Here is a 13,466-nt window from a genome sequence, read left to right as displayed (position 1 = left end):
TAAGGATTTTTGCATCTATGTTCATCAGTGATATTGGCCTGTAGTTTTCTTTTTTTGTGGCATCTTTGTCAGGTTTTGGTATTAGGGTGATGGTGGCCTCGTAGAATGAGTTTGGAAGTTTACCTTCCTCTGCAATTTTCTGGAAGAGTTTGAGTAGGATAGGTATTAGCTCTTCTCTAAATTTTTGGTAGAATTCAGCTGTGAAGCCATCTGGACCTGGGCTTTTGTTTGCTGGAAGATTTCTGATTACGGTTTCAATTTCCGTGCTTGTGATGGGTCTGTTAAGATTTTCTATTTCTTCCTGGTCCAGTTTTGGAAAGTTGTACTTCTCTAAGAATTTGTCCATTTCTTCCATGTTGTCCATTTTATTGGCATATAATTGCTGATAGTAGTCTCTTATGATCCTTTGTGTTTCTGTATTGTCTGTTGTGATCTCTCCATTTTCATTTCTAATTTTATGGATTTGATTTTTCTCCCTTTGTTTCTTGATGAGTCTGGCTAATGGTTTGTCAATTTTATTTATCCTTTCAAAGAACCAGCTTTTGGCTTTGTTGATTTTTGCTATGGTTTCTTTTGTTTCTTTTGCATTTATTTCTGCCCTAATTTTTAAGATTTCTTTCCTTCTACTAACCCTGGGGTTCTTCATTTCTTCCTTTTCTAGTTGCTTTAGGTGTAGGGTTAGGTTATTTATTTGACTTTTTTCTTGTTTCTTGAGGTATGCCTGTATTGCTATGAATTTTCCCCTTAGGACTGCTTTTAAAGTGTCCCATAGGTTTTGGGTTGTTGTGTTTTCATTTTCATTCTTTTCTATGCAAATTTTGATTTCTTTTTTTATTTCTTCTGTGATTTGTTGGTTATTCAGCAGCATGTTGTTCAGCCTCCATATGTTGGAATTTTGAATAGTTTTTCTCCTGTAATTGAGATCTAATCTTACTGCATTGTGGTCAGAAAAGATGCTTGGAATTATTTCTATTTTATTGAGTTTACCAAGGCTAGATTTATGGCCCAGGATGTGATCTATCCTGGAGAAGGTTCCGTGTGCGCTTGAGAAAAAGGTGAAATTCATTGTTTTGGGATGAAATGTCCTATAGATATCAATTAGGTCTAGCTGGTCTATTGTATCGTTTAAAGTTTGTGTTTCCTTGTTAATTTTCTGTTTAGTTGATCTATCCATAGGTGTGAGTGGGGTATTAAAGTCTCCCACCATTATTGTGTTATTGTTAATTTCTCCTTTCATACTTGTTAGCATTTGTCTTACGTATTGTGGCCCTCCCGTGTTGGGTGCATGTATATTTATAATTGTTATATCTTCTTCTTGGATTGATCCTTTGATCATTATGTAGTGACCTTCTTTGTCTCTTTTCACAGCCTTTGTTTTAAAGTCTATTTTATCTGATATGAGTATTGCTACTCCTGCTTTCTTTTGGTCCCTATTTACATGGAAAATCTTTTTCCAGCCCTTCACTTTCAGTCTGTATGTGTCCCCCGTTTTGAGGTGGGTCTCTTGTAGACAACATATGTAGGGGTCTTGTTTTTGTATCCATTCAGCCAGTCTTTGTCTTTTGTTTGGGGCATTCAACCCATTTATGTTTAAGGTAATTACTGATAAGTATGATCCCATTGCCATTTACTTTATCGTTTTGGGTTCGATTTTATACACCATTTTTGTGTTTCCTGTCTAGAGAATATCCTTTAGTATTTGTTGGAAAGCTGGTTTGGTGGTGCTGAATTCTCTCAGCTTTTGCTTGTCTGAAAAGCTTTTGATTTCTCCTTCATATTTGAATGAGATCCTTGCTGGGTAGAATAATCTGGGCTGTAGGTTATTTTCTTTCATCACTTTAAGTATGTCTTGCCATTCCCTCCTGGCTTGAAGAGTTTCTATTGAAAGATCAGCTGTTATCCTTATGGGAATTCCCTTGTGTGTTATTTGTTGTTTTTCCCTTGCTGTCTAATTCAGAGCTTCTCAGGCCAAAGGGATACAGGATTTGATCAGAGTGAAGACAATGGACCAGTGTATATTTCAGATCCCCAGTCCAATTGTTTCTCCCATTAGAATGGGTGGGGTCACAGATGCCACTGACATCTACTCTGGCCCTCCTCCTTACTAACTCTTTGCTTCCCATTAATAATTTTCAATCTAATCAATGAAAGGTAAGCAACTGCTCTGACCACCCCCTTTGCCCTGTAGAAAACCATCATGTCATCTTTATGGACTCCTATGTGTTTATATGCCACATCCCTAGTGGATAAGGAGGTTGGAGGTCCACTTGGTCATTGGCTGCTTTCTCCACTTCACTCTCCTCATACCCATTGATCTTGGACTTGTGGCCTTTCCAGGGAGAGGGGGTCATTCTTTGGTCAGGAATCTGTGTAACTGCTGTACACTGAAGACCCTGAATTGATGCCATCGGTGCAGCCATCACCATATGGTCCATGTCCTGCCTCTCCTCCTGGGGCCCTCTTGTCAACAGCATCCTGATGGATCCACTTGAATGTGCAGGGATGCTGGCCAAGGCCAGCCAGCTCCTCTTGTTGGGTTACTGATCCTGGGAGATGATGTGGTCACCAAACAGCCACAGAAAACAGATACACAGAGACCCAGGGTTCTTACTGCTGCTGCTGCTGCTGCTAAGTCACTTCAGTAGTGTCCGACTCTGTGCGACCCCATAAACGGCAGCCCACCAGGCTCCCCTGTCCCTGGGATTCTCCAGGCAAGAACACTGGAGTGGGTTGCCATTTCCTTCTCCAGTGCATGAAAGTGAAAAGTCAAAGTGAAGTCGCTCAGTCATGTCCGACTCTTAGCAACCCTATGGACTGCAGCCTACACCAACTCAAGTCCACCAATTTTCTGACTCTCACTCTGCAGGAAACACTCTGCTACCAACCAGGAACACATGGTGACATTTACTCAGGCTATAACCAAGGTTTCAGTACGTTAAGAGGAATAGATGTGGAAATCAACAGTGGTTCTGGAGAATATTAGAACCATAATAGAATTGTGTGCAGGGGATACAGTTGCCCAGAAGAGGAAGTGGTTATTCCTGTTTAAGGAGGTTAGTTAGCAGAGTCTCAAAACCACATTCTTTCTGAGCTGGAATTTGAAGGATGAGTCGATGCCTTATAGGGAAACAAGGATATCAAGTTTGAGGAAGGTGTTTGGGTAAAGATTTGTAGACATAGCTTGTTTGAATGATTTCAAGTATTAAAGTTCAGGCAGTTACAGAGATAAGGAGAGTTTAGAGGATATTTATCGCCAGTGGTTTTATTTGAGTTTTCCTAACCTTTGAACTTACTGATAGCACAGATTGAGTTGTTATTGAATTCCCAGAGAATATGAACACAAGGGAGGTCAAAGTGTAATGTCCATAATGCTTTCTCAACTATCAAGGCAGAAAGGGGCCTGCAGGTGGAGCCCAGGTATTCCTTCACTGGCTGAAGCTCCAGCTCCACCCACTTCCCAGCACATAAACATTTCATTGCTGCATTGAATCATCACAGAGTGTGAAAGGAAGCAAGTGAAGAGTAGCACACAGAGCTGACAAGAAACTCAGAGGAGGGAATCACAGCAGAAAGGGGCCATGGAACTGATCCCAAGCTTTTCCATGGAAACCTGGGTTCTCCTAGCTACCAGCCTGGTGCTCCTCTATATGTGAGTAACTGTAAAGTCTGATCTCCTCTGCAACCTTGGACTTGCATGGTAATGAGGTCCCACTTTCCCTTTAGTGTTTTGAGGATTAGTTTATGGAGCAAAAGTAGCTTAAGTATGGGTGCTACAGACACCAATGGGGTTATTATGGATCTTAACTCAGTCTGTGAAGGAGCAGGCAACCAACCCTCGGCCCCAGCCCTGGCAGTTACCGTTACAGTCTTTTCTATGACTACAAAGACTCAGCCACAATGGAGCAACTAAGCATTCATGCAGAGAGTTTAGTGATTTTATTTGTTCCCAGGGATGATAGACTACTAATTTTCATAGACCCAGACTAATCAACCAGAATCCACCAGGGGAAGATTTAAAGAAACTAGTCCCTGTGCATTGGGGTACTCTCCCCTTCTCTAGTTCTGGGGATCCTGGAGACATAAAGTAACTTGGGATTTGTCTATTTTCACCTTCTTGGTTCAGTATCTGCTGTAAAGAGTGTTGAAGGAATGGCCCCTGTGTCACTCAAGGAGTTCCTGCTCCCTTCCTTCCCTCCCCAGATGTCATTTACACAAGGCACGTGGTCACCCAGAGCTGGAGATTGATCACCCTTCAGATCAGCTCTTCCCCTTTTTATATGCCCTTCCTGTGGCACTCCCTGCCAAGACTCAATTCCCTCAACCTGTACTATGCAGAACTACCTACCCCCAAGTGAGAAATCTTTAGTGGAGAGGAGACTTGGCAGAAACCTTGAAATTATATTCATTTCTTTCAGCTCTTCCTCCCCTCTCTGAGAGCTTTAACATCAGCATAAATTTGAGAGTTTATGTAACACATTGAAAGTGCAGAAGGAAAATTGATTTGCTCTTGTTGTGATGGCAAAGGAAGGAACTGGGGTGGGAATAGCTCATCATCCCCATTTGGAGAGTAAGTGTCCGCACCTCCACCACCTGCCCTGGAGGACAGATCCAAACATCCAGGTGGGCTTGGCCAAGGCGCATCTGCTGCACCTTCAAGCACAGTTTCCTTCAGGCAATTTTGGGTTTACTTTATCACATTTATTACCACATTATCATATCAGATCTGGTGGATTTGAACAGAATATTTGGAACTGGTAAGCCCTTAAATGGTAAACTTCATAGAAGAAATTAAACATTCTGGAATATTTTCTGTTTATTTATTCTGTGTTGCACAATACCTCTTTTCTTCACTGCAGGAAAGTACCTGAAGTTTGGAAGGCCCACTTTTAGCTAAAAGTGCTTGGAGGGGAATGTTGAACCATTTATACACAGCACAATTTTCAGTCATACCTTTCTAATTTGCCTCTACAGAGTTAGCCTGGGAGGCCTAGCAAACTTGAACATTAAAACCATTTCAGCAACTTTTCCCCTCAACCCCTCTTGTCCTCCACTCTGCCAGTTCTCAGAAACACCAGATTGAGAAGACCTGCAAGATTTCACACCCCATGTTGTGAGATTCCACACAGGACACGTGAAGATGAGTTTCAGCTATACCAGCCATAGAAAGCGCCAGGCTTTATGGCTTTTTGAGAGTTGATGCACAGAGAAGGTAAACAAACCAATCTGTGATTGAGCATCTCAAAACAAAAGCCCCCCAGAAAAGAGTGTGCCTTGCACTGAAGTTTATAGGTGAGTGTCACAGGTTGGAGGGCCAGATACCATTTGAGTAAGAATGGTCTGGAAATGGATCCTTTATTCATTGTTTCACTTGTACAGTTCTATTCAGTGACAGTAAAGTCAGTCAGCCTTGTCTGTAGGGCATGTCCACCAAATTGCCTGACAATAGAGACTTGAGCACAGCTGAAAGTTGCTTATATTTCCATGATGCCAATGGAAGTCTTGACAAGTTTGTCCTTTTTTAAAAAATAAGACAGTAGGATTTGTTGATGGGTATGAATAAGGAGGGGACAGCACAAAGACTCTGATGAGTGCAGGGCCTGTCGTTTATCCAGAGGGCCAGGATTAGGGATGTGTTTGACCTCACAGCCATCTTGGATGAACTGCTTTTCTGCTACCATATTTTCATATTCATCTGTAGTTAACTTAGGGAAAAAAACCCACTTCTTGGAGATCTGGATCTTCTGGTGACCAGTGAACTTGAATTTGGCCCTGCGGAGGGCCTCAATCACATGCTCCTTGCCCTGCAGCTTGGTGTGTATGGGCACTATGACTCGGCCAATGTGAACCCTTGCCACCGTGCCCTGGGGCTTTCCAAGACACGATGCATACCTGTCTGGAGCTTAGACTGGGGCCAGCATGTCAGTCATGAAATGTCCACTGGAAAAGTCTGGCTCCAAGGTCCCTTAGGGCAACCAGGCTGGTACACTCCCAAGGAAGCCACTGTTTACAGCCATTGCACAGGCACAGTTTGTATTTTACAGAAATAAGAACACTGTTATTCTCTAAGACTTGATTGTGAAGATAGATTTAAGAAGAATTGAATCCTAAAATGTGGTCAGGACATAGGGGGAAAGAAAAGCATAAAAATCTCCATGCAAATTTTAAGAACGATGCCACAATGGGCTCACAGTAAGTGTGATGTTGTGGATGAATTTAAGCAAAATCTCATTATTGAAATGCATAAATTTCCACTTCCTACCTAGAATGAAACTCTGCAAATCATCTAAAAGTCAAGTTACTAAATTTATCAAGTATCCACTCTAGGATTAGAACCATGAAGACTTCAGCTGCTTTTAGCTAATCACCATTACCGTTTACAGGTTGTAAGAAGTGGTGGGCGAGGATAAGAGGAGTGAAAGTAATATCACTTTTGGAGTTGCTGATATTATTATCACCTACATGCTACCTCCCTATTTCGACGATTCCAGTTCTCAGTCAGTGACTGACCAGCTCCAGGACTTATTCCACAATTCCTGTGATCTGGTTTTCTTTTTCCCTTTATAGATATGGGACTTATTCATATGGACTTTTTAAGAAGCTGGGGATTCCTGGGCCAAGACCTGTGCCCTATTTTGGAAGTACTATGGCTTACCACAAGGTACGTGTTATTTAAACTCCCTCTTTTGACTCTCGTGGCTGCAAACTCAGCTGAGTTCCATAGTAACACTGTCCCTCCTCAGAAGGAAGTTTTGAGGCTTTATACTTTCCAGAAGTGATATCATGTGCCCCACCTAGCACATGGCCAAGTGTACCACACACCTCTCTTTTTAGCCATCAGGATCCTCATATTTTGTCTCAGTCAGATAGACAGGTTCTTCGGCTGATTCAGCAGAGGACCCTATGTTCCATCTTATGCAGACTGTGAAGAGTTTGCATCCTGCCAGGTGAGGTTTCCCATTAGGACGCAGGCTTCATTGTATCAGGAGGAGGGCTTGAACAAGGTGCCCAGGCATGACTCATTAGGCTGCATGCACTAGAGTCAGAACTTTCCTAGTGGTCGCAGAAGCTCTGGGTTGCATTTTTTTTCTTCCTCCTCGATTGTTTGGTAACTTCAGTTTTTCGGGCAACCTGTGTATTCAGTGGGGCTTCTCTGGTGGCTCTGATGGTAAAAAAAAAAAAAAAAAATTCATTAGCAGGTAATTTGCACATACTTGAATTATCTGGTAATTCCTGCAGTTATCTCCCTGGCTCTCCTCCACTTTTGCTAGCCCTGATGTCTTCTGCAGTTAGAGGAATGTAACAAGAGCTTTTTGCTTTACCTCTGTGTATCCAAAGGAAGCACTTTTGGGGTATATCTGAGCCATGAGTAGGTTTAACAGAGACAAGATGGTGGTTTTCTAGTTACTTCAGATATTTAACCACGAAATATATTATGGAGTTTTGTGGGTTTTTTTTTTTTTTTTGAAAAAAAAAAAAGACAGAATCACATATATAAAATCACTAGAAAGTATATGACTTGACAAAATTATTGAAATTTAGTTTAACTCAATGGAATATACTAGGTAGTACATGGATTGTGAATTCTAACTGAGCCTTGATATTAACTGAAGGTCGTGAGCTATGTACAGATGTCCAGGGGCAGAGCTCTGTTGCAGGCTATTCTCTGCCTCAGATTTACTTTCCTGCAGACAAGAGGCTTGTTTCTCAGATACTGATTCTCCAAACAGAGGCCTTCATTGTCTCATTACTGCCTAAGAAGTCTTGAACTTTTCTCCTTCTAAAAAAGCAATAATTTATATTCTTTCCCAATGACTCCTTAGTAGATGTACTCCATACCCAATGTTTCTGAAATCTTCATTTCCATAGTTAAACCATCAAACATCACAGCAGAAACTTAATGACAGAAAGGTGGCTTTTTTTTTAGTTGCAGAAGGGAAAATTCAGGGCAGGTTGTTTCGTTGGTGTTGTCATTTTTGTAACTGTGACCTCTCCCCATCTTTTCTGTGTTAGCTGGAAACTAGAAGGCAAGTCCACTTGTCATTTGTTCATTCGCACACTTATTTTCTCACTCAACACACATGCCTTAGAGTTATTTAAATGTGCTGCATGAAAAAGGTTACTGGTGTCTTTAACGTGTAATTCTGCCAAAACTCTAGAGAGGGCTCATGAGATAAATGAAAAGTATGCTTAACTAGGAGATGCAAGTGTGTACAGGCCACTCTAACTTTCCCTCAGCTTCAGTTTTCTCACTAAAGACAAGGAAGTACTTAGTATTCACAGGCAAGTTAAGCAATTAGTATCTATAGTAGTTAGAGAAGATGCAAGAGTTATTTTGATTTCTGTTTCCAATATCCACTCTATTTCCTCTGAGACATCTCTGAATAAGAACTTCCCTCCAACTACCCATGAAAACAGTAAGCCTTATTAAATGTTTCAAACATTTTTATCCCCTAAGAGGTAGGTTTCAGTACATTTAGATTAATAATCAAATTTTGTTTCTTTTTGCAGGGTATTCCAGAGTTTGACAATCAGTGTTTTAAAAAGTATGGGAAAATGTGGGGGTGAGTTTTCTGGAAGCTTCCATTGAATAAACTTGTTAAATGAGGCACCTCGTGTGGTGTGGGGGAGAGGCTCAGTCCCGAGCCTCTTGGGATAAATTCATTTATTTTAAAGCTTTTGGAGGTTTGTTCTACCAGGGATCCCAGATGTCACCAGGTCCAAAGGCTGAATCAGGTCTGGAGAATCACAGGTCATCACTTTTCTCCAGACTTTGAGGCCCAGAGACTCCTAGCAGCACTTTCTGTCCAGTATCTCACTCTTCTCCCCTTTTATATTTTCCTTTCTAATGTGACCTTTAATTGCATAATATGCATTATTCCAGAACATTCTAATATATGTCCATAGATGCATTTTATAACCCTTTTCTTTAGGATTCACTTTAAATTGAAATTCACTTTAAATTGAAAGACAGAATCTTTTTTTTTAATTTTGGATTTAATATGTTCGCTTGGGAAAAGAGCTGGAGGTTACAGGTAATAAGAACGGGAAGCCATTTCTGCTCGTCTTTTTCCTTTCTGTACAAGTATGGAGGGTATTTTTGTTTTGTTTTTAATTTTCAGCCAAGACGTTCCAATAGAATTGCAGTTATTGTTTTATCTAGTATTTTTCTCTGACTTTGAAGAGATGTGGGGTATATCTAAGCCAGAGTGTGTCACATGGGCTGACATACTTTAGGATCTGTTGGAGGTTTGGTGAGAGCAGCAGGAGAGGTGTCATTGGTGCTTCTCTGCCAAAAGCAAGTTGGAAGGCCCTCCCTCTCTGGACCTCTTCATCTTCTCTGATCAGGTCCTCAGAAACCATAGGGCCCTACTGAGTTGCCATGACGCCGAAGGGTAATGTGATTGAATGAGAAGAATACATAGCACTGGATCACCACAGTTGCCCCTTCAACATTTACTGCCTGTGAGCTCCGGGTGGAGTCACTTTTTCATGGTAGATCCCAGTTCTCTCTTTAGAAAAATTGTTCTCATGCTTGGATTTAAATGAGGACCACCTGGGAGAGCTTGTTATAAATACAGACTTTGACCCCCATCATCAGTACACCAAATCAATACGATCTGGGGTGGGGCCCAGGAATCTGAGCTGTAACTGGTAGTGAAAGAAATACTAAGGCTGGAGTGACAACATGAATATAAAGGGTCACCCAAAACACTAGCCCTTCTCCACCCAGGTGTTGTTTAAAAAGCATGATGGGAAGAAGGGAATCATCCAAGTAATATGGTCACTCAGGTGGAAGAGCTGATTAAGTGCCTCCTCAGTCCCTCCTGTCACTGCTTCAGCACTAAATGCTCTTAACACCCACTTAGACCCTCTGGGTTTTAGAATGGTTTTGGGAAATGGGCAGAAAAAAGTGCAGTGGTTCTCAGAGATTTTTACATGTGATCACAAAACCATTTGAAATTCATCTGTGAAGTCAAGGGAGGAATAGGAGACTTGTAGAAAATCTTCCAATTTGTTCTAGCCATTGCAAATGATTGATAGTGGGGGGAAAATGCCAGAAGATAGTGTAAATAACTCAGAGTAAACCTCATGCCAGTGGCCCATTCCCATGAACAGGCATCCTGACAGTCAGGAGATCAGGCCAAATTGGGACGTGTCATATCTGAGGAGTCAGCTTTGTGTGGTAGGTGGGTCAAACGTGGGCCTGCCGAGCTGCTGATAGGTATCACCTACATGGAGCCTGAGGCCCACGGGACCCATGCAGAAGAATAAATATAAGTACTGAGAAGAAAATTTTTTATTTTTTTAAATTAATTAAAAATTAATAATTTCCTTTAAAGTAAACTATAAAGTAGCAAATTTTAGAGAATAGAAAAATCTTTTACAATTCTATTATCACCTGTGGAGCATTCCAAATCTTTCTGTTTGCAGACAATTGTCACATATTTATGGTCAGTGTATCTACAAGTTTCATGTGCCTTTTTCATGCTTTTGATATATCTTCAAAAGTTAGTGGGTAGGCTCTCCCTAATTAATTGTTTTTTCATTCTTAGACAATTTTCTTGGCTTATTTACTAAGCTAACTTCCTCATTGATACTGAAATATTTTAAACCTAGAAAAGTTATGAGAAGAGTATAGGAAACACCCACGTACATAACACTTAGACCAAACAAATGTTCTAATGTTATTTCTAACCACAATTTCTAGGAGTAAGGACTATCTATAATAATATCAGAATGATAGTCTGGACTTACAGTGTGGCTCCAGTTGGGGAATCTGTATCAGTAAATTTAATTAGATCTCCTTTCCTTACACAGGTTTTATGAAGGTCGACAACCTATGTTGGCTATCACAGATCCTGATATAATCAAAACAGTACTAGTGAAAGAATGTTATTCTGTCTTCACAAACCGGAGGGTAAGCATCCATTTCTTTAAATTTTGTTTGCTTATTAAATGCTTATTCTGTAATAATTTTAAGTATACAAGATGCTGTCAAGAGAAAAAATACAGGAAGGTGCTATGCTCTATATCCTTCATCCTGTTTCCCTCGATGGTTAGTACTTGCATAATTAGAGTACATCAGAGCAGGAAGTTGACACTGATACTATCCACCGTGCTTATGCAGATTTCATCAGTTTTATGTGAATTCATTTGATGTGAGGGAGGGTGTCTGTGTGTGTGTTGCTCTATGGAAATTTATCATAGAGGCAGATTTGTGTAACCACCACCACAATAAATGTACAGAAGCCTTCCATCCCCATAAGCTCCCTCCGTGTGTATGTGTGTGCTCGGTTCTGTCCGACTCTTTGTGACCCCAGGGGCTGTGGGCCTCGGAATAGAATCTTCCCGGCAAAAGTACTGGAGTGAGCTGTCATTTCCTCCTGCAGGGGTTCTTCCTGACCCAGTAATTGAACCCTCGTCTCTTATGTCTCCTGCATTCTCAGGCAGATTCTATACTATGCCACGTGAGAATCCCCAGGTTCCCTCTTTAACTATTCATTTATAGCCACAGTGAGTGGCTTGTCTTTTTCCTCTTATCAGGGTCTTAGAAGAGCAAAAAATTTTATTTTCATGAGGTCAATGTATTCCTTTATTTATTTATTCTGTTTTTCTCTTTGTTTGAGTCTGCTGTTGTAACTGTTGCATTTTTTAGTTCATTTATCATTATATTCTAAAGTTTCAAATTTTCTACATTTTACATTTAATATCTCTTTGGTGAACATCTCATTTCATTTTTGTACTTGGAAAATGTGGGTATATAGTTATCCTTTGGGCTTCCCGGGTGGCGCTAGTGATACAGAACCTACCTGCCAATACAGAAGACATAAGAGGCAGGGGTTCGATCCCTGGTTCGGGAAGATTCTCTGGAAGAGAGCCTGGAAACCCACTCCAGTATTCTTGCCTAGAGAATCCCATGGACAGAGGAGCCTGGCAGGCTAAAGCCTATAGGGTCTCAAACAGTCAGACATGACCGAAGCGACTCAGCACACATAGCACACGTGTTGTGTTTCCTGTAACTCTGAATTTCTTTAGAACAATTATTTTGAATTCCTTTTCAGGCAATTCGTAGATGTTCATTTCTTTGGGATGACTTACTGGACAGTTATTATCTTCCTTTGGTTGTATCGTGTTTCCTTGATTCTTGGTGATCCCTTATCTTTCAATGGTGTCTATGTCTTTGGAGAAGCAGTTACTCTTTCTAGGCTTAATCAACTCAGTTTGATAAGGAAGACCTTTACTCTTGATGGGACACACTGAAGTGTGCTGAAGCCATCAGTCTAGTGGCTTTGGGTGCCAAGTGTGGGGGGTGGGGGGTGGTGGGTCCAATTCCAAGGGAAAATGATTGGCTCTGGCAGCTGGGTCCAGAACACCACCAACTACATGATATTTGACACCAATAACTGGAGAGTCCTAGGTGGCTCTGGGATGGTTGAGGTCTTCAGCAGCACACCCAAGTCCAATGTTAAGGCACCAGGGCAAGCAGAGTGGTAGCCAGAATTGGGGGGCATGCTCATCTGTGTGAGCTGACTACAGGCACATGCCCAGCATGAGGACTGGGGTCAGTGGCTGGGACTGGGTCAAGTGTGGGTACAGAAGCAGCTTCGAGTGCTGAGCAGTCAGTGTGCACTCATGTAGCCGCAGGGACGAGCTACACGCACATGTGGCTTTGTCGGCCAGTGACAGGAGTCAAGACTGGCTCCAGGCACCTGAGCAGCTATTCACTTGTTGGTGTGGGTCCTGGATCTCAGGACATCACTGGCTGGAGCAGCTCTGTTGGGGGCGGAGGGATAAGACAGGACTCAGGCCATTGGAGTCTGCTAATGTAGAACCTTGGGGAGCGATCAGCAGCAAAATTGTCAGTGGTCTTCAGTGACTGTGCTGGCAGTTGGTTTCCTCATAGTAAAGGTTCTGGGGTTTTTTTTGCAGAGCAGGATACAGAGAACCCCAGTCTCTCCTGCTGTGTGGTTGGCATTGACAGCCCCTACCCTTCTTTCTTTGCTCCTAGTTGTCTCTGGATATCTCAGCTTTGCTAGTCTCTGGGTGGGGTGAATCCAAAGCAGGTCATTTGTGCAGTGTTCTGAAAGGCTGAGGAAACTAATAACTCACCCTGCTGTCCTCTTTCCAGTAAGGAGAACTGTTTCAGGCTGGGGAGGTTCCTTTTGGCACTGAGCAGTCTGGCCTGGGGGACAGGATGATGCAGGCAAAATGAAGCAATTTTCTTTACCAGTTTGTGGGTTATTCTCAAGTTTTTTTCACTGCTATGTTGCTGAAGCTTCTGGACTCCTGAGGTCTCTTAGACCTGTTTTCATTTATTTAGCACTGTTATTTGTGGGGTGAGAGAAACTGGAGTCTCCTCTGCCATCTTGGTGACATCACTCCAGATTTCATCATTGATGTGCTTTTAGCTATAGGATTTTTGTGTGTGTGTAGAATGCTCTTTATCATGTTGTGTAAGTTTTCTT

At 41.7% G+C, this 13,466-nt stretch overlaps 1 protein-coding gene and 1 pseudogene across 1 annotated transcript in view; one reads left to right on the top strand and one right to left on the bottom strand.

Annotated features, from left to right (window-relative positions):
* The first annotated feature begins 3,494 nt into the window (after positions 1 to 3,494).
* Positions 3,495 to 13,466, top strand: part of CYP3A28 (cytochrome P450 family 3 subfamily A member 28) — a 38,604-nt gene continuing 28,632 nt past the window's right edge. Inside the window, exons 1-4 of the mRNA NM_174531.3 lie at positions 3,495 to 3,649; positions 6,565 to 6,658; positions 8,509 to 8,561; positions 10,819 to 10,918. Of these exons, the coding sequence (NP_776956.2) occupies positions 3,579 to 3,649; positions 6,565 to 6,658; positions 8,509 to 8,561; positions 10,819 to 10,918 (318 nt within the window). The 5' untranslated portion in view covers positions 3,495 to 3,578. The remainder of the gene's footprint in view (positions 3,650 to 6,564; positions 6,659 to 8,508; positions 8,562 to 10,818; positions 10,919 to 13,466) is intronic.
* On the bottom strand, positions 5,946 to 6,041 carry LOC112444381 (uncharacterized; annotated as a pseudogene).

Source organism: Bos taurus, chromosome 25 (genome assembly GCF_002263795.3).
Source record: "Bos taurus isolate L1 Dominette 01449 registration number 42190680 breed Hereford chromosome 25, ARS-UCD2.0, whole genome shotgun sequence".
Classification (NCBI taxonomy): Eukaryota; Metazoa; Chordata; class Mammalia; order Artiodactyla; family Bovidae; genus Bos; species Bos taurus.
Note: the sequence above shows the minus strand (reverse complement) of the source record. Positions and strands in the feature narration are given on the sequence as shown.